The sequence below is a fragment of the Rosa chinensis genome, chromosome 1, assembly GCF_002994745.2.
Source record: "Rosa chinensis cultivar Old Blush chromosome 1, RchiOBHm-V2, whole genome shotgun sequence".
NCBI lineage: Eukaryota > Viridiplantae > Streptophyta > Magnoliopsida > Rosales > Rosaceae > Rosa > Rosa chinensis.
Window position 1 is genome coordinate 59,475,221 of NC_037088.1, and position 20,486 is coordinate 59,495,706.

General features: G+C 39.4%; 2 protein-coding genes across 5 annotated transcripts; both read left to right on the plus strand.

The window, feature by feature from the left end:
• The first annotated feature begins 6,067 nt into the window (after positions 1-6,067).
• On the plus strand, positions 6,068-10,131 carry LOC112182940 (auxin transporter-like protein 2). Of its 4 annotated transcripts, none has more exons than XM_024321501.2 (10): positions 6,068-6,372; positions 6,560-6,760; positions 6,855-7,041; positions 7,134-7,319; positions 7,431-7,543; positions 7,990-8,173; positions 8,260-8,357; positions 8,882-9,089; positions 9,312-9,569; positions 9,657-10,131. In XM_024321501.2, exons 3-10 carry the CDS (start codon positions 6,874-6,876, stop codon positions 9,879-9,881), a joined length of 1,440 nt encoding a protein of 479 aa, XP_024177269.1. In that variant the 5' UTR covers positions 6,068-6,372; positions 6,560-6,760; positions 6,855-6,873; the 3' UTR covers positions 9,882-10,131. The 4 variants fall into 4 exon arrangements, with proteins under 4 accessions (XP_024177269.1, XP_024177270.1, XP_024177273.1 ...); XM_024321502.2 differs by having other exon boundaries at positions 6,607-6,760; XM_024321505.2 differs by having other exon boundaries at positions 6,607-6,733.
• A 2,371-nt stretch (positions 10,132-12,502) lies between these two features.
• LOC112177682 lies at positions 12,503-19,175 on the plus strand. The gene is made up of 10 exons (XM_024315947.2): positions 12,503-12,594; positions 16,099-16,166; positions 16,254-16,343; positions 16,455-16,559; positions 17,373-17,444; positions 17,529-17,597; positions 17,694-17,768; positions 17,845-17,919; positions 18,006-18,201; positions 18,649-19,175. Exons 2-10 carry the CDS (start codon positions 16,131-16,133, stop codon positions 18,912-18,914), a joined length of 984 nt encoding a protein of 327 aa, XP_024171715.1. The 5' UTR covers positions 12,503-12,594; positions 16,099-16,130; the 3' UTR covers positions 18,915-19,175.
• Positions 19,176-20,486: the final 1,311 nt, after the last annotated feature.

The following is a 20,486-nucleotide window of genomic DNA, read 5'->3' on the forward strand; positions in this document are numbered from 1 at the left end:
AAGAACATTTTCCGATACCTAAAATTAACCATTGACTTGAGACTGTTCTTTCCCTATAGAGAGACAAGATGGACCGTAGATGGAACTGCAATCCCTAATGGAAATGTTGATGGCGAAAGCGCCACTCACTACACCAAAACGCCAAATGACGTTTTGGTTGGTTTTGCTGATGCTGGATACGTCTCTGACCCACATAAAGATCGTTCTCAAATTGGTTATGTATTTACCAATGGGAACACGGCGATATCTTGGAGATCAACTAAGAAATGGCTACCTCCTCGAACCACTCAGAGATCATTGCTCTACATTAGGAGGTTCGTGAGTGTGTATGGTTAAGACCTATCATTACACATATTCAAGGGACTAGTGGTTTGAGTTCTATCACTAAAGAGCCTACTTGCATTTATGAAGACAATGCAGCTTGCATCGAACAGATGAAGCTAGGTTATATTAAGGGTGATAACACAAAACACATATTGCCAAAGTTGTTCTACAATCAACAACAACAGGCTCTCTTCAAGATTCAAGTGAATCAAGTAAGGTCTGAGGAGAATGTGACAGATTTGTTCACCAAATCATTGCCCAAGGCCACATTTGAGAAACATGTGAAAAACATAGGAATGCGAAGTCTTTCCAAACTTCCTTGATTAATGCAAGTATCAGGGGGAGGTGTAGACGTCAGGGGGAGTCTAACACACACATGTCATCCTCAAATGTAGAAGATGTGTTGTGCTCTTTTCCTTCGACCAAGGTGTATTTTTTGTCTAACAGGGTTTTTATTGTTACTTGGCAAGGTTTTTAGTGAGACAACAACTCATGCACCATTTCGTCTTTGACTTGTCATAAGGGGGAGTGTTAAAGGAAAAACATATTGTGTGTCTTCATCAAAGCAACTGACTGAGAGGGAATCAAGGAATCAGTGATTACCATCAATCAGCGCAATTACGGATCAATCAGCATTTAGTATCATTAATGTAATCAATATTTCCGTTGTAATTCTATCCCTATATAAAGGGACTATGAAATGAAATGAGTAGACCAATTCCAATTCTCAATTTAATTTTACAAAAATCTAGTTTTGTTCGTTCTAATTTTAATTACAAAGAATTAGTTGTTCTAAAGTTGGTAATACCGAATTTGGTAGTTATGATTAAAAACCGAAAATTTTGGTTGATAATTGGTAGCTCAATTTTGAAACCGAAAGTTTTGGTTTTGAAGTTGGTAATACTTATAACCGATTCGAACCGACCAAGTGACAGCTCTAGATATACCCATAGTCCCATACACAATTATAATCACTTTTGAGCTTATTAGTTAAGAAACCTAACGTACACCTTATAATTTGCGATGTTTAACGTTTAATGAAATTGTACTTGTGAAATTTTAAATTTTCTTCATATATATATATATATATATATATATATTCTATTAAACGTAAGTATTCGTGCTTGGATAACGGCTCAAAATTAATCTCATGGAAATCTGATTTTCCCGCAAAAGAGATTCTATCACGTGAATATGTTTTTTTTTTCTTTTTTTTTTGAATGAAGGGCTGGTGCGGCTGCCCTCAAGCCTTGATTAATGAAACTGTCGAATACAATTTGGGGGGGGGGGGGGGGGCATTGAGCCTAAACCCCTGATTACAATAAGCATATAGAGTATTTTCTGAAATAATATCAGAAATCTCTACAGGAGACTTGTATTCTAACAAGCACCAACTAGCAAAGAGTGCCCAATTAGCTACTCAATTTGCTTTAACATAGCAGTGACATAGCGGAAAGATAACTCGATATGTAACCCGATTACAACATAGCATAATTACCAGCTTTAGTACAGTTTTCCTACTATATTGCCGCCGAAAAATAAATCTGACGATATTTAGTCTCACCCTGCCACTAGGCGGCAGCGCCTATTTAACGAAGCAAATAACTAGTCGCCGACCTAGAGCATACGAGGCACACTGAAGGTGCATGCTGGGTCCAAGCCCTCGTCGCCCTACCACTAAGTGATAGGGGATTATTGCTACCATAAAGCTACAAATAAGTAAATATATGTAACAATAAAACATAAAAGAAAATAAATCTAGAGCCATAGGCCAAGTTCAGGCCCAATAATCATTAGGCCCAGCAAGAAACAAACAGGATTCCAGCCCAAGCCGACAACCTAGCCCCACTAACTCTGCCACCACCACCACAACGCCACCACCGTCGCGCCTCTGCCTTGTCCCTACCTTCTCCCAGATCCCAGCCACCCTAACAGGTAGATCGCTAACCGATCTGACCAAGCAGCCAAGACACTAGCAAAAAAGATGAAAAACCAGCAACACAGCTCGACACCATAGCTGCAACAACGCTAAACCTCCATCTCCACCCTCCAACCGGCCTGTCCCCATCCATCCCTTGCCAAGCACCACTGCCTACCCGGCCATCCAACCCACTCAACCTGAGATCCAATCAGACTCGATCGGGATTGAGTGGTTCAGTCTCAACAGCGGCTCAAACTCGACCACTAGCATCCTTTCCATCTGGGAGAAACATCAACACGAAGGCCAGAGCCCGTCCGACTGCACACGCCAACGAGGCCAGAGGCCCGCACCGACAGACGAGGAAGAGTTTTGACGGGGAAACCCTAGTTTGAGAGAGAAAACGAGAGAGACAAAAATTGGAATTGTTCTACATGAATCAAAGGATGTGAATACGCTCTTTAATGGAGCTTTAAAGTTAATTAGTCATGACGAAGCAACCATCTCTTTTTCTTGGTAGTTGGTAGTCTGAATACATACTACCAAGTTGTTCTATAAACTACTAGGCATACATACTAAGTTGTTGATTTAAACTAATCATCAACGTTACTGTCACACTTCAATTTCAAAATTTAGTAAAGTGTTAGTATTTATTAATTACTTTAGATAAAATAAAATTGGAGAGTATTGTATGCACCAACAGTATAAGTACACGGTAGATTATTTTAATCTCTAAAAAAATAACAGCGATGTTTAATGTTTAGCGAAATTATAATTATGAATATTTTAAATTGCATTCAATATATATATATATATATATGTCAACTAAATATTAAAATATTCTCTCAAACCTAGGTATTCGTGCTTGGCTAAGGGCTCAATATTAATTTCATGAAAATCTCATTTTCCCTCGTGAACTTCTATCACGGAGAAACGCTCTTTAATGAAATTTTGTATTTTAATTTGTCATGACCCACAAACCATTTTTTTCTTCTCTTGGTAGGCAGGATACCTATCAATATTTCTGGTAAACAACTGGTCATACATATTAAGTTGTTGACATAAAATAATCTTTAACACTACAGTCACAGTTTCAATTTCACAATTCAGTCAAAATGTTAGATTTCACTGTTTTAGATCACTTAAATTTTTGCATAAGATAGAAAGTGTAGTTAATCCTAATATATACATGTATTGTGTGGACTACCAATGCCAAGTATAATTTTTATGGTGTGAACTTTATTGAATTTTTCTTCTGGTCAATCTGATGCATACTTCCCATTTTCCCAATATATTAGACTGCTTGTAGGCACATGTATTTACACTAATGAATTACTGAGACAAGCAAATTACTGAATTAAATGGGACATTGAGTATTAATGAAACTATAGGTAGGTTCTAACTAATAACTTGTCATCATCACTCTTTCAGCATGTGTAAAGGAGTCCTTAGTCATCAAAGGGCTCCAGAATTGACATACATAGATAGGCTTCAATAGGTCTTACCCATTTGTTAATTATAGAGATAGTGACTTGATAAGCAATATTTAGAGATGTCTTAAGAGTTAAGATCAATTATCATAATCACCTTGCAGTTGGGGTTAATTAGAGATTTACTGATCTTGTTGTTTGCTTGGAATAGAATTTGAACCTAGTATGATCATTTATCATAATCACCTTGCAATTGGAATAGAATTTCTTATCTCACTTTACTGGAGATAAAACTCAAATGATATTTCATTTAGATTTTCTATCGAAAAAATAAATTTAAAGGGCTAATGAAATTTTATTTTAACTTTTTTTTTTCATCAATATTTTTGATGTTTTCATTCTGAAATAGTAATAGAATAAAAATAAAATTTTGAAAGGGATAAAAAGGAAAAAGGGTTAGTAGAGAAGCGGAAAAGAAAGTCATCCATCTCGATTTTTTTTTAGGGGAACAGAATCATGTTCCATTAAATAACGACATCACTGCGTCAAGTTAAAGGGTTTAAGAGAAACTACTCATAATACAAGTACAAGCACAATATTGACTATCAGAGCAGCCAAACACTCCTAACCAAAAACCTAAAAGCCTAAAGGAACTGGAAGGAAAAAAAAGAACCTCCCTAACCCTAAAGCCTCGTTTGGTTCACGAAAGGGAAATCGATTCCCTTGTCTTTTCCGTGGGGAATGGAAACTAAAGTTCCTGTTAGATTTCCTTTCCTGTATTTGGTAAAGTAGGGAAAGCATCCAGGAAAGATCATTTGATTTCCCTTCCGATGTTTGGTTGGTGCAGGAAAGGAAAGTAAAAATATATCAATGTTTCAATAATACTCTTCTATTTTAAAATACAAAACAACCTGGAATGAATTTTTAACACTACCAAGGATACTCGAGCAATTAATGCTAGGGTATTATTGTCCAAAATTATTGCAATTAATGCTGGGAAATGGGATGGGAAACTCAATCGCATGAAGTTTGAGTGAAATGAGTTTACCCCCAACTTTCCCCTATGTCAGGAAAGCATTTCCGGACTTTGTGGTTACCAAACAAAGGAAAGGAATAAGTTTCCTTTCCCAAGTCCTCAAATATGCGAAACAAACGAGGCCTAAATGGAGCAGAGCTCACTTATTTGAAAAAAGAAAAAACAAGCTACGCCTACACAATCTTCAATCAAAGCACTGCCTTGGAACTTTGACGCCTAAAGACCTCAAGGGTGTACATCGCAACACCCAAAACAAAGACAGCTTCAATCAAAAATAGCATAGGCCTACATCACTCTCCAAAGGCCCACACCAAGCCCGATCCAAAAGGAAAAGACAGATAGTGGGTTAGTGCAGCTAGATTGCATTACTGCAATCCAGGCAGGCAGCGGCCCATTGGCCCATAGCCCAACATCCACCCACATCCCCTAAGATCGAGATGCAACGCCGGCCCTCGAGGGAGCCTCCAGCCGTCAACAATCTAGCGGTCGACCACTATCCTTCACCATCGCTGGTCTTTAAGAGAAGCCCCTAAACACCGACTTGGACTCAAAAGATCACGATCAGACTGCCTCCCTCAAGACGCAAACCTCCGCCTTTCTAAGACGCTTCAAACACCGATGAAAAATCGCTGCCTCTACTGCTGCTGCGATTGACGAGACCACAACACTTAGACCCGCACCCTCTATCACCTCAGCCGAATGTTGCTACGAACTGGAGCCTTACTGCCTAAAAGTGGGCTATCGAACACCAAAGCACCTTACGTCGTAGACCAAGGGACTACACCGCCGTCTCCCTACCATCGCCGCCTCACTGCTATCTGGTCTGGATACAGCATGGTCGCCTCCGCTACACGAAACTCTAAGTTTCGCTCTTGAGGTCGCTCCGTATTGCTCGGAGGCCTCCAATATGAATTCCGTGAGCAAGCCATTCATCTCGATTAATATGGCAGGTAATGATAAAATGCACATGATATTTTTCTTTTTTTGTTGGTTCAATTCGCTAAATCATGTTTTACATACAGAATCCATGTAATAAAATGCACAAGATATTTTTCTTTTTTTAATAATGAACCAATAAGACACATTATTGAATTGTACACGTCTCAATTTTCCCCTATTTAATTATACTTTTCCTCCTATTTTGCACCCCCAAAAAAAAAAAACGTTTTCCTCCTATTTCCTTCCATTTTTAAACGCATTTACAACACAACAGACCAAACAGTAATATGATAAATTTTTCTTTTTTGGTTTAAACTTAAAAGTTAAAACAGTAATCGAATTGGCTTGGTTGGTGACATTGAATCTTCTTTGAGAGCTTTTTTGCTAAGCTTCATCTCTACAATCCCATTCAGGATTCAGCCATTATAAAAGTGCTCCATCATTCATGCCACACAGAAAGTGGAGAGAGAATAGAGAGCCAAGTACACTGACAGAAGCTATCTAAAATCTCTGCATCAGTTTAACAGAAACACAGAGACAGAGAAGGGAGATAGTCTATTATATTCAGCATTAGTGCTCTACTTCTCCTCCTTTTCTGTCAGATCTCTATACCCTCTCAAATCACAGGAATCAATCTCCCCAAGAAAACCAAACCCCTCGAAGCTTTTATTTCATCCCTCCTTTTCACCTCGAAGTCTTTAAGAGGCGGATACACCTTTTTACCTGTGAGTATCTTCTTTGACACTACCCCAGATTTTGTTGCTAATTCAATTCTCACACAAAAAAGCCAGCATTCAATGTTTGGCTGCGTCTGAGACAACTCAGACAAGTCTTTCTACTTACAAGTTTATATTTAAGTCTCTCTGTAACGTAAATTCTTGGAACTTGAAAGTTCAATAATACTCTCTGCAGGAAAACAAAAGAAAGTAACGGACTGCTCTGGTTTCTTTGTTTCACAGGTTAAACGAGATAAACCAGTCTCTCTGTTTTTTACTGGCAAATGGTATTTGGGAGTTACAGAAAGCAACCTTGAAAAGCTCTCAGGCTTTCTACATTATAAATACCAGATCAAACTTTCTAAACAAGGTGAAACAACCCCCCATTCTCTTCTTCGTAAGCAAAAGACCATGGCTTTTCACTCTTATTTACGTTTTGGTTTAGTTCTCTGGGGGATTTAAACCAAACCGGTTGTGTGCATCTTTTTCAGGTCGATTTTGTCTGTAGAAATGTTACCTCAGAAGCAAGCAGAGGAGGCCATAGTGAGCCAGAGCATTGATCATGAAGACAGAGACGAAGAAATCCCAGATCACCATCAAACTGGTTTCAGCCTCAGCAACTTTCTCTGGCATGGTGGCTCTGTTTATGATGCCTGGTTCAGCTGTGCATCAAATCAAGTAAGAAACTTTAAACAAAAACCCAACTCGGAATTTCTGCTTTTTGAGTACCCTTTTCGATTCTGACTATTGGGTTTTGATTGTTTTTGCAGGTTGCTCAAGTTCTGCTGACACTGCCATACTCCTTCTCTCAACTTGGTATGCTTTCAGGCATCATATTTCAAGTGTTTTATGGCATTTTGGGGAGCTGGACTGCTTATCTCATTAGTATTCTGTATGTTGAGTACCGAAGCCGAAAGGAGAAGGAAAATGTTAACTTCAAGAATCATGTCATCCAGGTTAGTATTCTTCCAATATAGCCAAAACAAAATATCAACTTTATCACAATTCCAAGAGGCCTAAAACCATTTTTGATTCACTCTTTGTTTTACTTTGAAAATTGTTTGCAGTGGTTTGAAGTGCTAGATGGTTTGTTGGGTCCATACTGGAAAGCAATTGGTTTAGCCTTCAACTGTACTTTCCTCCTCTGTGGATCTGTCATTCAGCTCATAGGTTGTGCAAGGTCTGTAAATTTAACACAATTCTTTTATCCTCATTTTAATCTAGAGGTAAAAAGGAAATGGGGTTTGCTTTCGGGTTTGCTCAAGGATTAAATTCATTTTCAGTCCCTGTGTTTTGGTCTAATTTCAATTTCAATTCCTTTTTTTTTTCAAATTGATTCTTTTTGGTCGTTGCATTTCCGAGGAAGTCATCAATCTTGGTCACCGGAGCCAAATTCCGTCATATCCCCCCACAGCTTTCTGAAACTGAACATGGTTTTTGGTTCAGTGATTCTAGCTACAAATTGACGGAATTTTGGCGGTAGCTAAGATTGAAAAAGTTCGAAAAACACAATGATAAAAAAGGCCAAGTTGGTAACACATGCATGGAATTGACCAAAACACAATGGACCACAAAAGATTTTACCCCTTTTTTAATGCACTAATTTTTGTTTCTATAATTACACAGTAATATCTACTATATAAATGACCATCTGGACAAGAGGACATGGACATACATATTTGGAGCTTGTTGTGCCACCACTGTGTTCATACCCTCATTCCACAACTACAGAATTTGGTCTTTCCTTGGTCTTGGAATGACCACCTACACTGCTTGGTATATGACCATTGCGGCCCTCATTCATGGCCAGGTGATCTAATCAAACGATCCGAATCGTTCCCGATGGGTTTTTGTGTTCTGTTTCCTCCATTGATTCGAGTTAAATGTGTTTCACAGGTTGAGGGTGTAACACACTCAGGACCAGATAAGTTGGTTTTGTACTTCACTGGCGCCACCAATATACTATACACTTTCGGCGGGCACGCCGTCACTGTGTGAGTGTTTAGCTTAACTTTGTGTACTTTAAATTTTCTTAGTTGAGATAATAATCATGATGTTCCCTCTGTGTTTTCTGGTCTCTTTTCAAGATGGTGGGTTTTTATTTTTATTTTTAACACAGTTGCTTTTAAGATACAGCTTTTGCTTGCCATTAATGGGTTGGTGACTTGGTGCAACTGTGCAGAAGAGAATATGATGAGAGGAAAATGAAAATGAGATATCATATATAATGTGAATGAAAGAATATAATAGCTGCTTACCAAAAACAAAAAAAAGAATATAATAGCTGGAATACTATGGTGATTGTGGACCTTGTGGTACATATTTAAATATTCTACATTTGTCATATGGATCATATTGACTTTGAGTCACTAACACACCTTAATGTTCTAATCCTAAAGTTGAATCGTAAAGTTGAATCTTTTCGGTAGCTTTTGAAGAAATACAGAGGTTATAGACTTACAGTTTGTCATCATATGGCTATTACATCTATGAAATTTTTTATGGTATACTTTTCCAGGGAGATCATGCATGCAATGTGGAAGCCTCAGAAGTTCAAGTACGTTTATCTGTTTGCAACCCTCTATGTATTCACCCTAACCCTTCCATCTGCTACTGCTGTCTACTGGGCCTTTGGTGACCAACTCCTCGATCACTCAAACGCCTTCTCGCTCCTTCCCCGGACTAGGTGGCGTGACGCAGGGGTTTCGCTGATGCTCATTCACCAGGTGATCATCATCCATATATAATATACATGCAACTAATTTCTTGAAATTAAGTAGCAATCAACTTATCCCATGCCTAACCTAAAATTGTTGCTTTCTTAGGCATTTCAAACATATAGACTTTGGAACATAACATGTCACATTGTCTAGCATTAGAGGATTTCTCTATTCGTATATGTATGTTGATGTATTTGGATCCACCATGTGGTTGGTGTATGCATGCAGTTCATCACTTTTGGGTTTGCTTGTACGCCATTGTATTTCGTGTGGGAGAAAGTAATAGGAATGCATGACACGAAGAGCATTTGTCTAAGAGCACTTGCTAGGTTGCCGGTGGTGATTCCCATATGGTTCTTGGCCATCATATTTCCTTTCTTCGGTCCCATTAACTCCGCTGTTGGAGCTCTTTTGGTCAGCTTCACTGTTTACATTATACCCTCTTTAGCTCATATGCTCACTTACCGATCTGCCTCTGCTCGAAAGGTAAATTAGTACAGTTTAGTCCACTCCATTGAATTGTACGCAGTATCAAACAAGCCTTAACTGTGTAACTTTGATTTGTGTATGCAGAATGCGGCAGAGAAGCTTCCCTTCTTCCTTCCTAGCTGGACTGGAATGTACGTGGTGAATGCATTTATAGTGGTGTGGGTGTTGATAGTCGGGTTTGGATTCGGAGGATGGGCTAGCATGACCAACTTCATCAAGCAAGTCGACACTTTTGGGCTGTTTGCCAAGTGTTACCAGTGTCCACCGCGAGTCTCAGCTGCTACACCACCACATCCATTGCATCACTAAGCTCAGTTCTCATCGTCATTTAGTACATTGTGTGATGATTTGCCTCAGCTTTTGTGTAGCCTTCAATTATAAAAAGTGGTTCTCTTTTGTGAAATGTGAATGGTAAGGTTTCTTTTAGAGTTCAGTCAAGCTGTTCTTGTATGTGTTCTCTTTCAAGTAATCATGATAAAGGATCAATGGTTATTATGGGTTTCAATATAAGATGGATGGTGTCATGGGGCTACAAATTTTGAAAGCTCCCGTCTTTTTTTACTTTTGGTCACAAGTTCTGTGCTCTCTTTTTTTTGTTGGTCAATGCTTCTGTGCTCTCTATGATTCACACTTTACCAACCAAGACCATGTTCCTAAATCCAAAAACTGAAAAACGTATTGTGATGATGAGTGATGAACAATACCAGTTCATGCTTGTACTTTTGCGGTTTGGTTTTACCGAGAAAGTGTGGCGTATGTATAGACTGGACCTGAAATTTGAACAGAAAACTGAATTTGTAAGAACTAAGAGGAGCTTCATCCCCATATTGTATACAAGGAGCCCGGTTACTATGACTAATTAAATCATGAAGCATGCTCTAATCCAAGAAAGTTACTCTAACCAAGATATCCTTGGTACCTATGTCATCTCAATAGAAACAAGGCGAGAAGGTGCCATAGTCGAGTCTAGCTTTAGTGACCAACGATGCACAAGCAAAATTCGTTTCTTAAATCAATTATCTATAACTAATACTTTCGGAGTCCTTACGTTGTAAACTCTGGTTGTTCCAGAGGATTTTCTCTATAATTTTATTTTCTTGCTTCAAAAAAAAAAAAAAAAAACTTTCAAAGTCCTTTAGAATAATCTTACAACATAATATGTCATTATTTAACAAGAGAGAAAAAAAAAATCACTTGCAGTTTATCATGTTCAGATTACTTCAAACAACGGGGGAGAAAGAAAAGCTCTGCTAGGGTTTAGGAAAATAAAAGCTCTCCTTCCCTGTCCGGCGACGGTCCCGTACGGCGCTGTCGTCGGACGGGCTCTGTCGATTCTTTTTTAGTCCGTGTGAGGCCGTGTGGTCATAGATCGGCGCGATCTCGTGCTAGTTGGGGAGATTGTGGGGTTTGTCAGTGAGTTGAGGTGGTATGGTGTTCCTCGCTCGCATGAGGGATATGATGGGGCGATGGCAGAGACAATCCGGCTTAGGCGGTCGTGTGGCGGAGACGGTTGCAGTTCGGGGGTGGCAGTGCTGGGTTTGAGTCGGGCTTCGATGGTCGGCAGTGGTAAGGAATGCTTACCGGGAAGATGGAGGGCAGGAGAGATGGCTAGCGATTAGAGTGGGGTAGATGGAGCTGCAGCTGGGTCGGGTCTACGTTGTTGGGCCCTTGTTGGTGGGCCGTTGTTACTAGTGTTTTAGAACTTAATGTTATTTTTGTTTTGTTTTGTTGGTAATAAGTCAATATCAAGGTTTGGTTAGGACGCACTGCAGGTTGTGACGGGGACAATTTTCTCTTTGGTAGTCTAGTGGGTCGTTTCTGTTCTGGAGTTGGGTCAGCAGCGATAACGAAAATGTCTAGCTAGACAATCACCCTTGGCCTTCTAGTGGGTAGTTCATGTCTGGTTTCGGGTAAGAGGTGATGGCGATTTGGAGCAGTAGTGGATTGACGGTGTTGACATTAAGGTGGTGATGGTGTTGGGTTTACTTTAGTCCCAGGTCTAACGGTCCAGCTATTCAATTTGGTTGGGTTCGAATCACAACGAGTGTAGGCTTGGTCGATCGAATGCAGGGCGGGTGGACTCTGGTTGGCGAGTTAATGTTGACAAAGTTGAGTGTCAAAGCTTCACTGCTTCTGCGCATGTTGTCCTTGTCATTTAGTTGTTGTGCAAGTTTTCTTTTAGTCGGAGCCTCGTTGGCTCCTTCAGTCAGTCATTTTAGAGTTCCAGTGTGAAGTCTAGTGGTCATTTCTATGTAATGTTGCCCAAAATCATTGTAACTAGTTTATTATTAATGAAGTTTCCTCTTGATAAAAAAAAAAAAAAATCTTTGTAGTTCACTGTTTTACAAATCGGCTCCTACATAAACTCGAATTAAAATCGATTTTATCTTCTTTTATTGGCTGATGTTGGTTTCATTTCTCAATCAAATCTTCACGCTTGTCCTTTTTATAGGTTAGACTTCACCAAATATGAATGGATTACGGTGGCCTCATGTGATGTGTAGTGAGACTTAACAGTGTACATCAGTGACAGTGTGACACTAGTTACATATACCATGCCATGCCATGACTAAAATACCTACATTAACATCCAAACATAGATTCACTAGTTCTATCCTTAAATTTATATATACAGTATCGAGTTTTGTTCATATCATATTTATAGACTTAAAAAAAACATATATAAAAATTAAATGAAGATACTCATATATGTTAAGCAATAAAGGCAAAATTGTAATTCTATGTGTTGCTCAAGTAATGCATGTAGAAGAATTGTGAAAAACTAATTTAATAAGGTATTGGGCAAATAATGAATGCAAAACGATGTCTTTTTTAACATGATGAACTGTTCAAAACGACATCGTTTGAAATTTATCAAGACAAGAAAAAGTTGCAAAACATCCACGTATTTAAACACTCGTCAACCTTAACTCACAAACTTACACGCCGTCTCAGTCTTCAAGACTCCTTGATGACTTTCATCGCACACTTGGGCATGTCAAGAATCAGAAACACCATTTAGGTACTAAATATTTTTCTTACAATTCTTCAATTTAAGTATATCATTTCCGATTGTTTTTTTTTTCTTTCAAAATTTGTGTGTTTTTTAATCAAATTCACTACTTTTCAATTATGAACAAGAAAAAATGTTGGCCATGGCTCTCCGCTTCTCCCTATCTTTGCTAAACCCTAGCCACCATGGCCGGGGACTCTATCAATGGTGCACAATGCCAACACCACGCAGATCGGCCCTCTCTGCCCCTCGCTGCCTCGTCGCTGCAATCCAACGACGAATTTGTTTGACGAATTTTCATTTGATTATTCTCTCCATTGAAAATTGTCAAAATGAGTTCGGAACCAAGTATGGGGGTACCGCTGCTCTCTCGAGCAAGATGGCGGAAGATCAGATTCTATCCAGGCCAGGCAGGAAGCGATTGAAGGAGGAGATTCAGGTGATCCGATCGGGGTACAACCATGGCCTTTGTACTTGGAGAAGAGTGGCGGCAGACCTTGTAGAGGGGATGGCGCTGACCAAAGCACCCCGTGGTGTGAAGATGGAGGCCTACCGCCCAGTTGGAGTGACGATCCTATCGGCGCCCCGATCTAGGGATGTTTTGGAGAGCATCATTGACCACTGATTTGTTGGTCGAATGAAGGTGAGGAGGTTGGTGATGGTCTGGAAAGTGGATCCGGCCAGAGACGAGCTTTGATCTGCTAGCTCGTTGGAGTGGTCTGCTAGTCGCGTGCCGGCGATGGTGGTCGCGATCGGGACAAACGCCGGTGACGGAAAGGCCGTGGTGCCTAGTTCTTGTTGGGTGCCAAAATCACTTTTGGGGCCCATATCAGATTGGGAGCCCAAAGAGAGTTGGAGCCCAAGGCTAAGGGCCTGGAGGTGGGCTCAACGGTGGGCTCAAAGCTGGACCTAGGCTCTTTCATGGGTCAATTTGATGGATTCCTTTCTCTAGGATTTCGAATATGGGATCCGGGTGGTGTCGATCTAGCAAAATATGTTTACCTTAATATTTTTGGTACTAGCGAATCTTCTGGAGTAGTACTAAAAAAGGATTCAAGCTATTTAGTATTGGCGGAGCACTGGTTGTTCAATGAGTTGACCTATCTCTATATACCATTGTGGGTACTACCACATCTTCTTGTCTTCTTTAGGGCTGGGTTCGGATCGGTTCGGTCAGAAAAAGATGGAAACCGAGTCCGAAACCGATACTATCGATTCGGTCCGGATCGGTTTTTTTTGCATGTCAGAACCGATTAGAAACTGACCCAAACACTATCGGTTCAGTCTATCTGTTTTCCGGGCCAAGAAACCTGTTTTTCCAGATTCATTGATTCACAGATTGCAAACTACAAACTCAAGAAAAAGCACATCCTTGTAAACTGAAGCTATCCAAATTACAAACTACAAAGTACAAAGTGCAAACTGAAGCAAAAGCACATCCTTGATCCTTGCAAAATGAAGCTATCCAAAATTCCAAATAATAAAGTTAACAAACTGTCCAAACTAAAGCAAAGCAGCAAGTGAGCAAAGTAGCAAACTGCCATTTAAAATTCCAAACTATCCAAATTGAAGCAAAGCAGCAACTAGTAAACTGCCAAACTATGCAAGATTGCAAACTGAGCTAAACTATGCAAGATCGTAGATGGAGTTCCAGCAGAAGATGGAGTACCAGTACTTGCGGTTGCAGGGACGACAACATTCTCAGCAACTTCGGTGTCAGGATCGGACTTGGAATTGGAGTTTGCTGGACTCGAATCGGAATTTGAATTGGGTTCGGAATGGGTTTGTTTTGTGTTTCCAGTGGAGGAATCCATGGGTGAATGGGTGATTGATCGAGACACAGAGCCCAGCCCTAATCGATGGGTGAAGAAGTGAAGAACAGAAGGAAAGTGGGATTAGGTCGAACTGAAGAGGACGACTTGGACTGGTATTTAGGACTTTAGGTGATTAGGTCGAACTGTCGAAGACTCGAAATGAAATTGGGATTATTGGGTGATTGCCTGCAAGTGAGTTTATGGTATGCTCTATAGGCTTATATGAGAACCAATTAACATTTGACACGTAGACATGTACAACTAACTGGTCCAATCGGGCCTGGAAATATGGAAACCTAGACTGACTCGAGGAACCTTGTAATCGATTCGGTTAGCTCGAACCGAGGAAATCTGCTTTCAAAACCGACCCGAATTGTCCGTTTCGGTCCGGATCGACCAGGTTTCTCGGTCTCTCGGGTGAAAACGCCCAGCCCTAGTCTTATCCTTAGAGCGTCTCCAACAGTAAAAGCTATTTTTTTAGCTAAATCATCTAAAAGTTAAATTTAGGTAGTAAATTTATAGCTTTTCCTCCAGCAGTGTTAGCTAAACTAAAAAAATTAAACGTGGAGTGTTTCGCTTTTTGTTATTTTCTCTCTCCTCATTAGCTAAATTTAGCTAGAGATTTTAGCAAAAGCCAAATTTGACTTTCATATAGCTATTCTGCTGGAGTGCTAAACTATTTCTAATTAGCCAAATTTATAACTTTTTGTTGAAATAGCTAGTCTGTTGGAGATGCCCTTAGGTGATAGCGGAAGGGTATGTAATGGCCACTCTGGCTTGAGGCTAACACAAATTTCAAATCATTTGTTAATACTCCTAGAACTTTTCTGGATCTATTACAATACGATTGTAATAGACTCTTTGAGTCTTTCTATTATATGAAGATAGTTCCCTTATTCAAAAAATTATGAACAAAAAAAAATGTTTTGATCTATATTCATGTGATGAATTGAGATTAATGTTGTGGTGTAACTTGGAATATGAAAAATCAAAGATTCTTTGAAAAAAACAAGAATTAGTTAAAACTCAAAAACATACTATGTATCAAGGGATTCAAATTTGTTCACCACCAATACTTTGGTGGTGATACCACCACTCAATACAAAATTGCCGCGTGTTATAAAACATAATTATGGTTTTCATGATATTTTATTAAAAAATTATATTTTAAGTATTCAATTAATTCTATATGACGTGTCAAGTTTTAATAGGGTAGTGATATCACCACAAAATAAAAGTAGTGGACAAATTTGAATCATGAATCAAGCCACCAATACTTTGGTGGTGATACCACCACTCAATACAAAATTACATAAATATAGTTTTCATGATATTTTATTAAAAAATTATATTTTAAGTATTCAATTAATTTTATATGACGTGTCAAGTTTTAATAGGATAGTGATATCACCACAAAATAAAAGTAGCGAAAAAATTTGAATCATGAATCAAGCCCATCAACTGATCAACCACACCCTCTTAATTTATAATTCATGTACCTTGAGAGTTGAAACCAGCAATCAGAAATTGGAATTTAATTTTCGCAAGACTATTAACTATACAAATGTTTTTTTTGCTCCGATTAACAAGAACAAAGAGTACGGTCACCATCTCATTGGCGCATTCTGAAACGACTCAAAACCTCAAGAAAAAGTAAAGCCTTTTTGCTTATTCATTTCTGGTTCTCTCTGTTCTTCAGGTTTCAGAGTGACTCTGAGCTTGAGCTTCACAATGGCTCCAAGAAGAGGTCGAGGTGGACCACCCAAGGTATTGCCTTTTGTCTCTTGTCAAATTTTTCTCAGTTGTTCCTGCATTTTCCGAGTCTTTTGTTTAATGCTTCTTCTTTGTTTGAAGACTTCTCGTATGGCTGCCGCCGTTGAGGCCATGGCGGACATGGGTTTCGAGCCCAAACTGGTCCGTCAGAAGGTGAACCGGTTACTAAAAGTGGGTGCTTTTTATTTTTTGTGTTTGAGAATTGATCCCCTCTCATTTTGTTTTGTGAAAGCAAATTGCTTTGGGGTTTGGTTTGACATGTGAGAAGGGTTTTGGTTTCAGAAAGACCTTTATGGAGAAGAGGGCTGGCGTTTTATTGAAGAAGGTTCTTACAGTGTTCTACTTGAAGCCCTTCTGGAGGAGCAAACAGATGGTGATGAAAATGGGGTAATGTCGTTTAATGCTTGTCTGAAGTGAATAACTAAAAAGATGGGATCTTTGTTGTTTGGCATCTCTAAAAAATTTGATGGATTTGACTTGATGTGTTTCTGTGTTGTGGGTTTGCCTTTCCCTGTGTTGTTTAGTGGTTTCTCATTGATGTAAAAAAGAAGGCCCATTTGTCTGTGCTTACTTTAGTGTTCTCATTAAAAAGTACCAATTTTTTCATCTCAAGCAAGATTCTTGAGGGATTGTAGCTGTTAGATTCTTGTGAATTGAAATTTTGACGAGGATCTTGCATGGTTGAGTGCCTCCATTGTACTTTTACTAGCTTGTGTGGCTTCTATGAGTGGATATATAAAGCCATCAAAGCAAATAGTTCCATGATTGTTTGGATCTCTTTTGTTTACCCTATTGATGTTTTAGAGTACAAAGCTGCAGCTTCTTTTGTTCGGTAGGAAAACACGGCATTTTGTCCACTGTAAATAGATTGATATGTTATAAAATCAAAGGAAACATCAGGACTAGATGTTAAAACTGCATTCAGTATATTGCTCTGCCCTTAATTACCTATTGCAAAAGCTATGAACATATACTCAAGACTCTTTTTCATCTGTACCATGGTTGTGTGTATACTCTGTGTTTCTTTGTATTGTCTTTGCAGTTTACACTATTGGTAATTGATTTCAGAAGAATTTTCCAAATGTTTCTTTCCTGCAGTATTGCATACTCGTGTTGCATATTCTGTTGTATACATGTGTTGCAGATTCTGTTGCATTTTCCACATTTAGCTTACTTTATATCTTATTTTTGGTCTACAAGAATGCTTCTCCGGAAAAATCAAAAGGTGGAAAAGATGCTGAAACTGCAGGAGCTGGACCCTCCTCGAGCAAGGTCATTCTACCTTTGATGTGAATGATATATCACCATGGATATCATTGCCTACAGTTAGCTTAATTTAACTTTTCACTTTCCCAGAATGCTTCTCCGAAAAAATCAACCTGTGGAAATGACGCTGAAACTTCAGTAGCTGGACTATTAAGCAAGGTTACTATTATACCTTTAATGTTATGTAATAGATTACCCATTGATAGCATTACATACGTTTAGCGTACTTATTTTACTTCATTTTCACTTTTCAAGTATGTATCTTTACAAACTGATGCAAGAGGTGTAAATGATACTGAAACTTCAGGAGCTGGACTATCCATAATCAAGGTAATTATACCTTTAGTGTTACCATGACAGCATTACATATGTTTACCTTACTTTACTTTATTTTTCACTTTTCAAGTATGTGTCTCCACAAACTGATGCAAGAGGTGTAAATGATGCTGAATCATCAGGAGCTGGACCTTCCTCAAGCAAGGTTATTTTACCTTCAATGCAAACAGTATGTTACCATTTATAACATTGCTGGCATTTATCTTACTTTGTTATTTTTTATTTTCCTAGGTTGCTTCTGTAGAAAATGATCCAAGTGGTGGAAGTGAGGTTGAAACATCAGGACCTATACCCTCCTCCTCAACCAAGGTTTTTCTTCCATGCTCAAACATTGAGACTGTGAGCAGAACATTACAGAGCAAGGATGATCTGGATTCCTCATCACATAACGAACCTTTGACCACTGCATCGCCCACTCAATTGCCTGGTAAAATTTTCTAAATATTTCTAGAACTTTATATATGTTTCTAACTGTAGTATCAGAGCTATTCCTGAACTTCTTACTTTTTTATTTCAGCATAACTAGATCTAGTATTATTCCCCTCTTGAAGTCCATTAGTATAGCGGTCCATCTTGCTATGAGCATAGATAGTGGCAGAGGCTACAAAGATGATGCTAGTTTTATCCCATTCCAATAGATTCTCTGCATAGTTGAACCTATACATTCCCAGAGAGAAACGATTTGCTAAGCCTGTTAACTGTGTCGCATTCTAGTCATAGCAAAATTTTCTGCTTTCCAATAATGCAAAGAAGAATTTGAAGTCTCCCTAGTATTCACCTGTTTTGCAATTGCTAGTTCAGACATTTTTTAAATAATTTCAATGCTCCTATAATTTCAGTTCCATTAGATTATGAATGTTCACTTATTTTGTAGATGCTGATAACTTTCTCCTACCTACTGAAGGAGAAATACAAGGCCAGCAAGGTACTCCTGTTACCCACTCTGTACAAGAAGTTGATACTCTTCCAGCCAGGAGGCGTAGACCATACCATGGTTGGGTTGGTTGTGATGATGATGATTTTGTGGAACAAACAGAGGCTCCATTGCCAGAAGTGTTGCGGAAAATGTTCATTCTGACTGTTGATTCTGGTAAGAGAAAGCGCAAGAGAAGGTGGGATGTGAAGCCTGAGAATATGTGAAGCTCAATCATTTTCTTTTTCACCCTATCAAGCTTTTAACCGTTCTATAGGAATGTAATCTTTGTATGTAAAACCTCAGATTTGGTGACACAGAAACTAGGTCAATTAGATATTCAGATCTTCTTTTGGTGGCAGATATAGATGCACAATTGATGTTTGCTTCTGCGAACTGGTGCAAAACTTTAGAGAAGAGAATTGATAACCAAAATTATAAGCTTTTGGATCATGTAGAATGTGGTTTAAGTTTGTGGGTGGTTTGGAAATTTCCTTATCGTTTCAACTTTGTTGTTCTTCCAGAATTTTTATGTGGAAACACCATTGGTGAGGATTTTTTATCAGTAAAATTATTATTTATACTATTATTAAGAGAAGAGGTTTTCTTAGTCAAAATTGAAAATTTTGTTTTTAATCAAGAAGAAACTTCATTAATAATGAACTGGATACAATGAGTTTTGGCATCATCTCATACACAGAAATGGCCATTGGATTTCATACTGAAACTCCAAAATGACAAACTATCGGAGCCAACAAGGCCCCGACTCAACTACAGACTTAACTTGCACTACAACAAAAGGCAAAGACAAATCAGTATGACAGACAAAAGCAGTGAATCCTTGACATCTCACCTCTCGTCCAGCCAGTAAGAACTCTAAACTAGACAACTTACTTGTGTCGACACTAAACACACCCACCAGAGTCCTTCTGATCAACGTTTGATTGATCAAGCCAACACTCATTGTGACCTAAACCCGACCAAAAAGGTTGCCAGACAATCAGACCTGGGACTAAAAAACTCAACACCATCACCACCCTCTTGTCAACACCATCCATCCACCACTGCTCCAAATCGCCATCGCTTTCAACCCGATCACAGACAGGAAGGACCCACTAGAAGGCCAAGGATGATTGTCTATAGCCAGACCATTTCGCCACCATTGTTGACCCAACTCCAGAACAGGAACGACCTCTTGACCGGCGAAGAGAAGATTGTCTATATCAAAAATTGCAGTGCGACCCAACAGCTAAAACTAAAAAACCTACAAAAAATTTATTGATGAAAACCAAATAAAGAAACCAAACACCAAAAACTCTCAGCAGGCCGCTACACCCACCACCACCACATGAATCGGAGCCTCGCCTACATCAGGCCATCGTCTGTCGCAGACACCACTGCACCTCCACCGGCGTACCACCACACCCGACATAAGCGAGGAGGAGGTTCTGTCTGTCTGGACACGTACGACCGTCGTTGACTCGACCACTGCTCGCCATGCCGGTTAATGCCAGCGTCGAACCTGCCCGCCTACCCGTGCTCCTCAATTGCAAAGCCACCTCAGTGAGAAAGAGAACCGCTTCATCTGTCGCAATCATCAACGATCCCTCAGATGCATCCATTGAAGCCGACTTCTAGGAAGCCAACCAGCCCAGAAAGAAAATCTACCCGTCCGGCCACACTCGCCTCACACCGACGTGGCCAGAGGCCAGTGTCGGCGTAGGGGAGCCGCCGGACGAGAATAGGTTAGGTGTTTCTTTTGTGCCCTCTCCTACCGTCAAAATTGAAATCTTTGACAG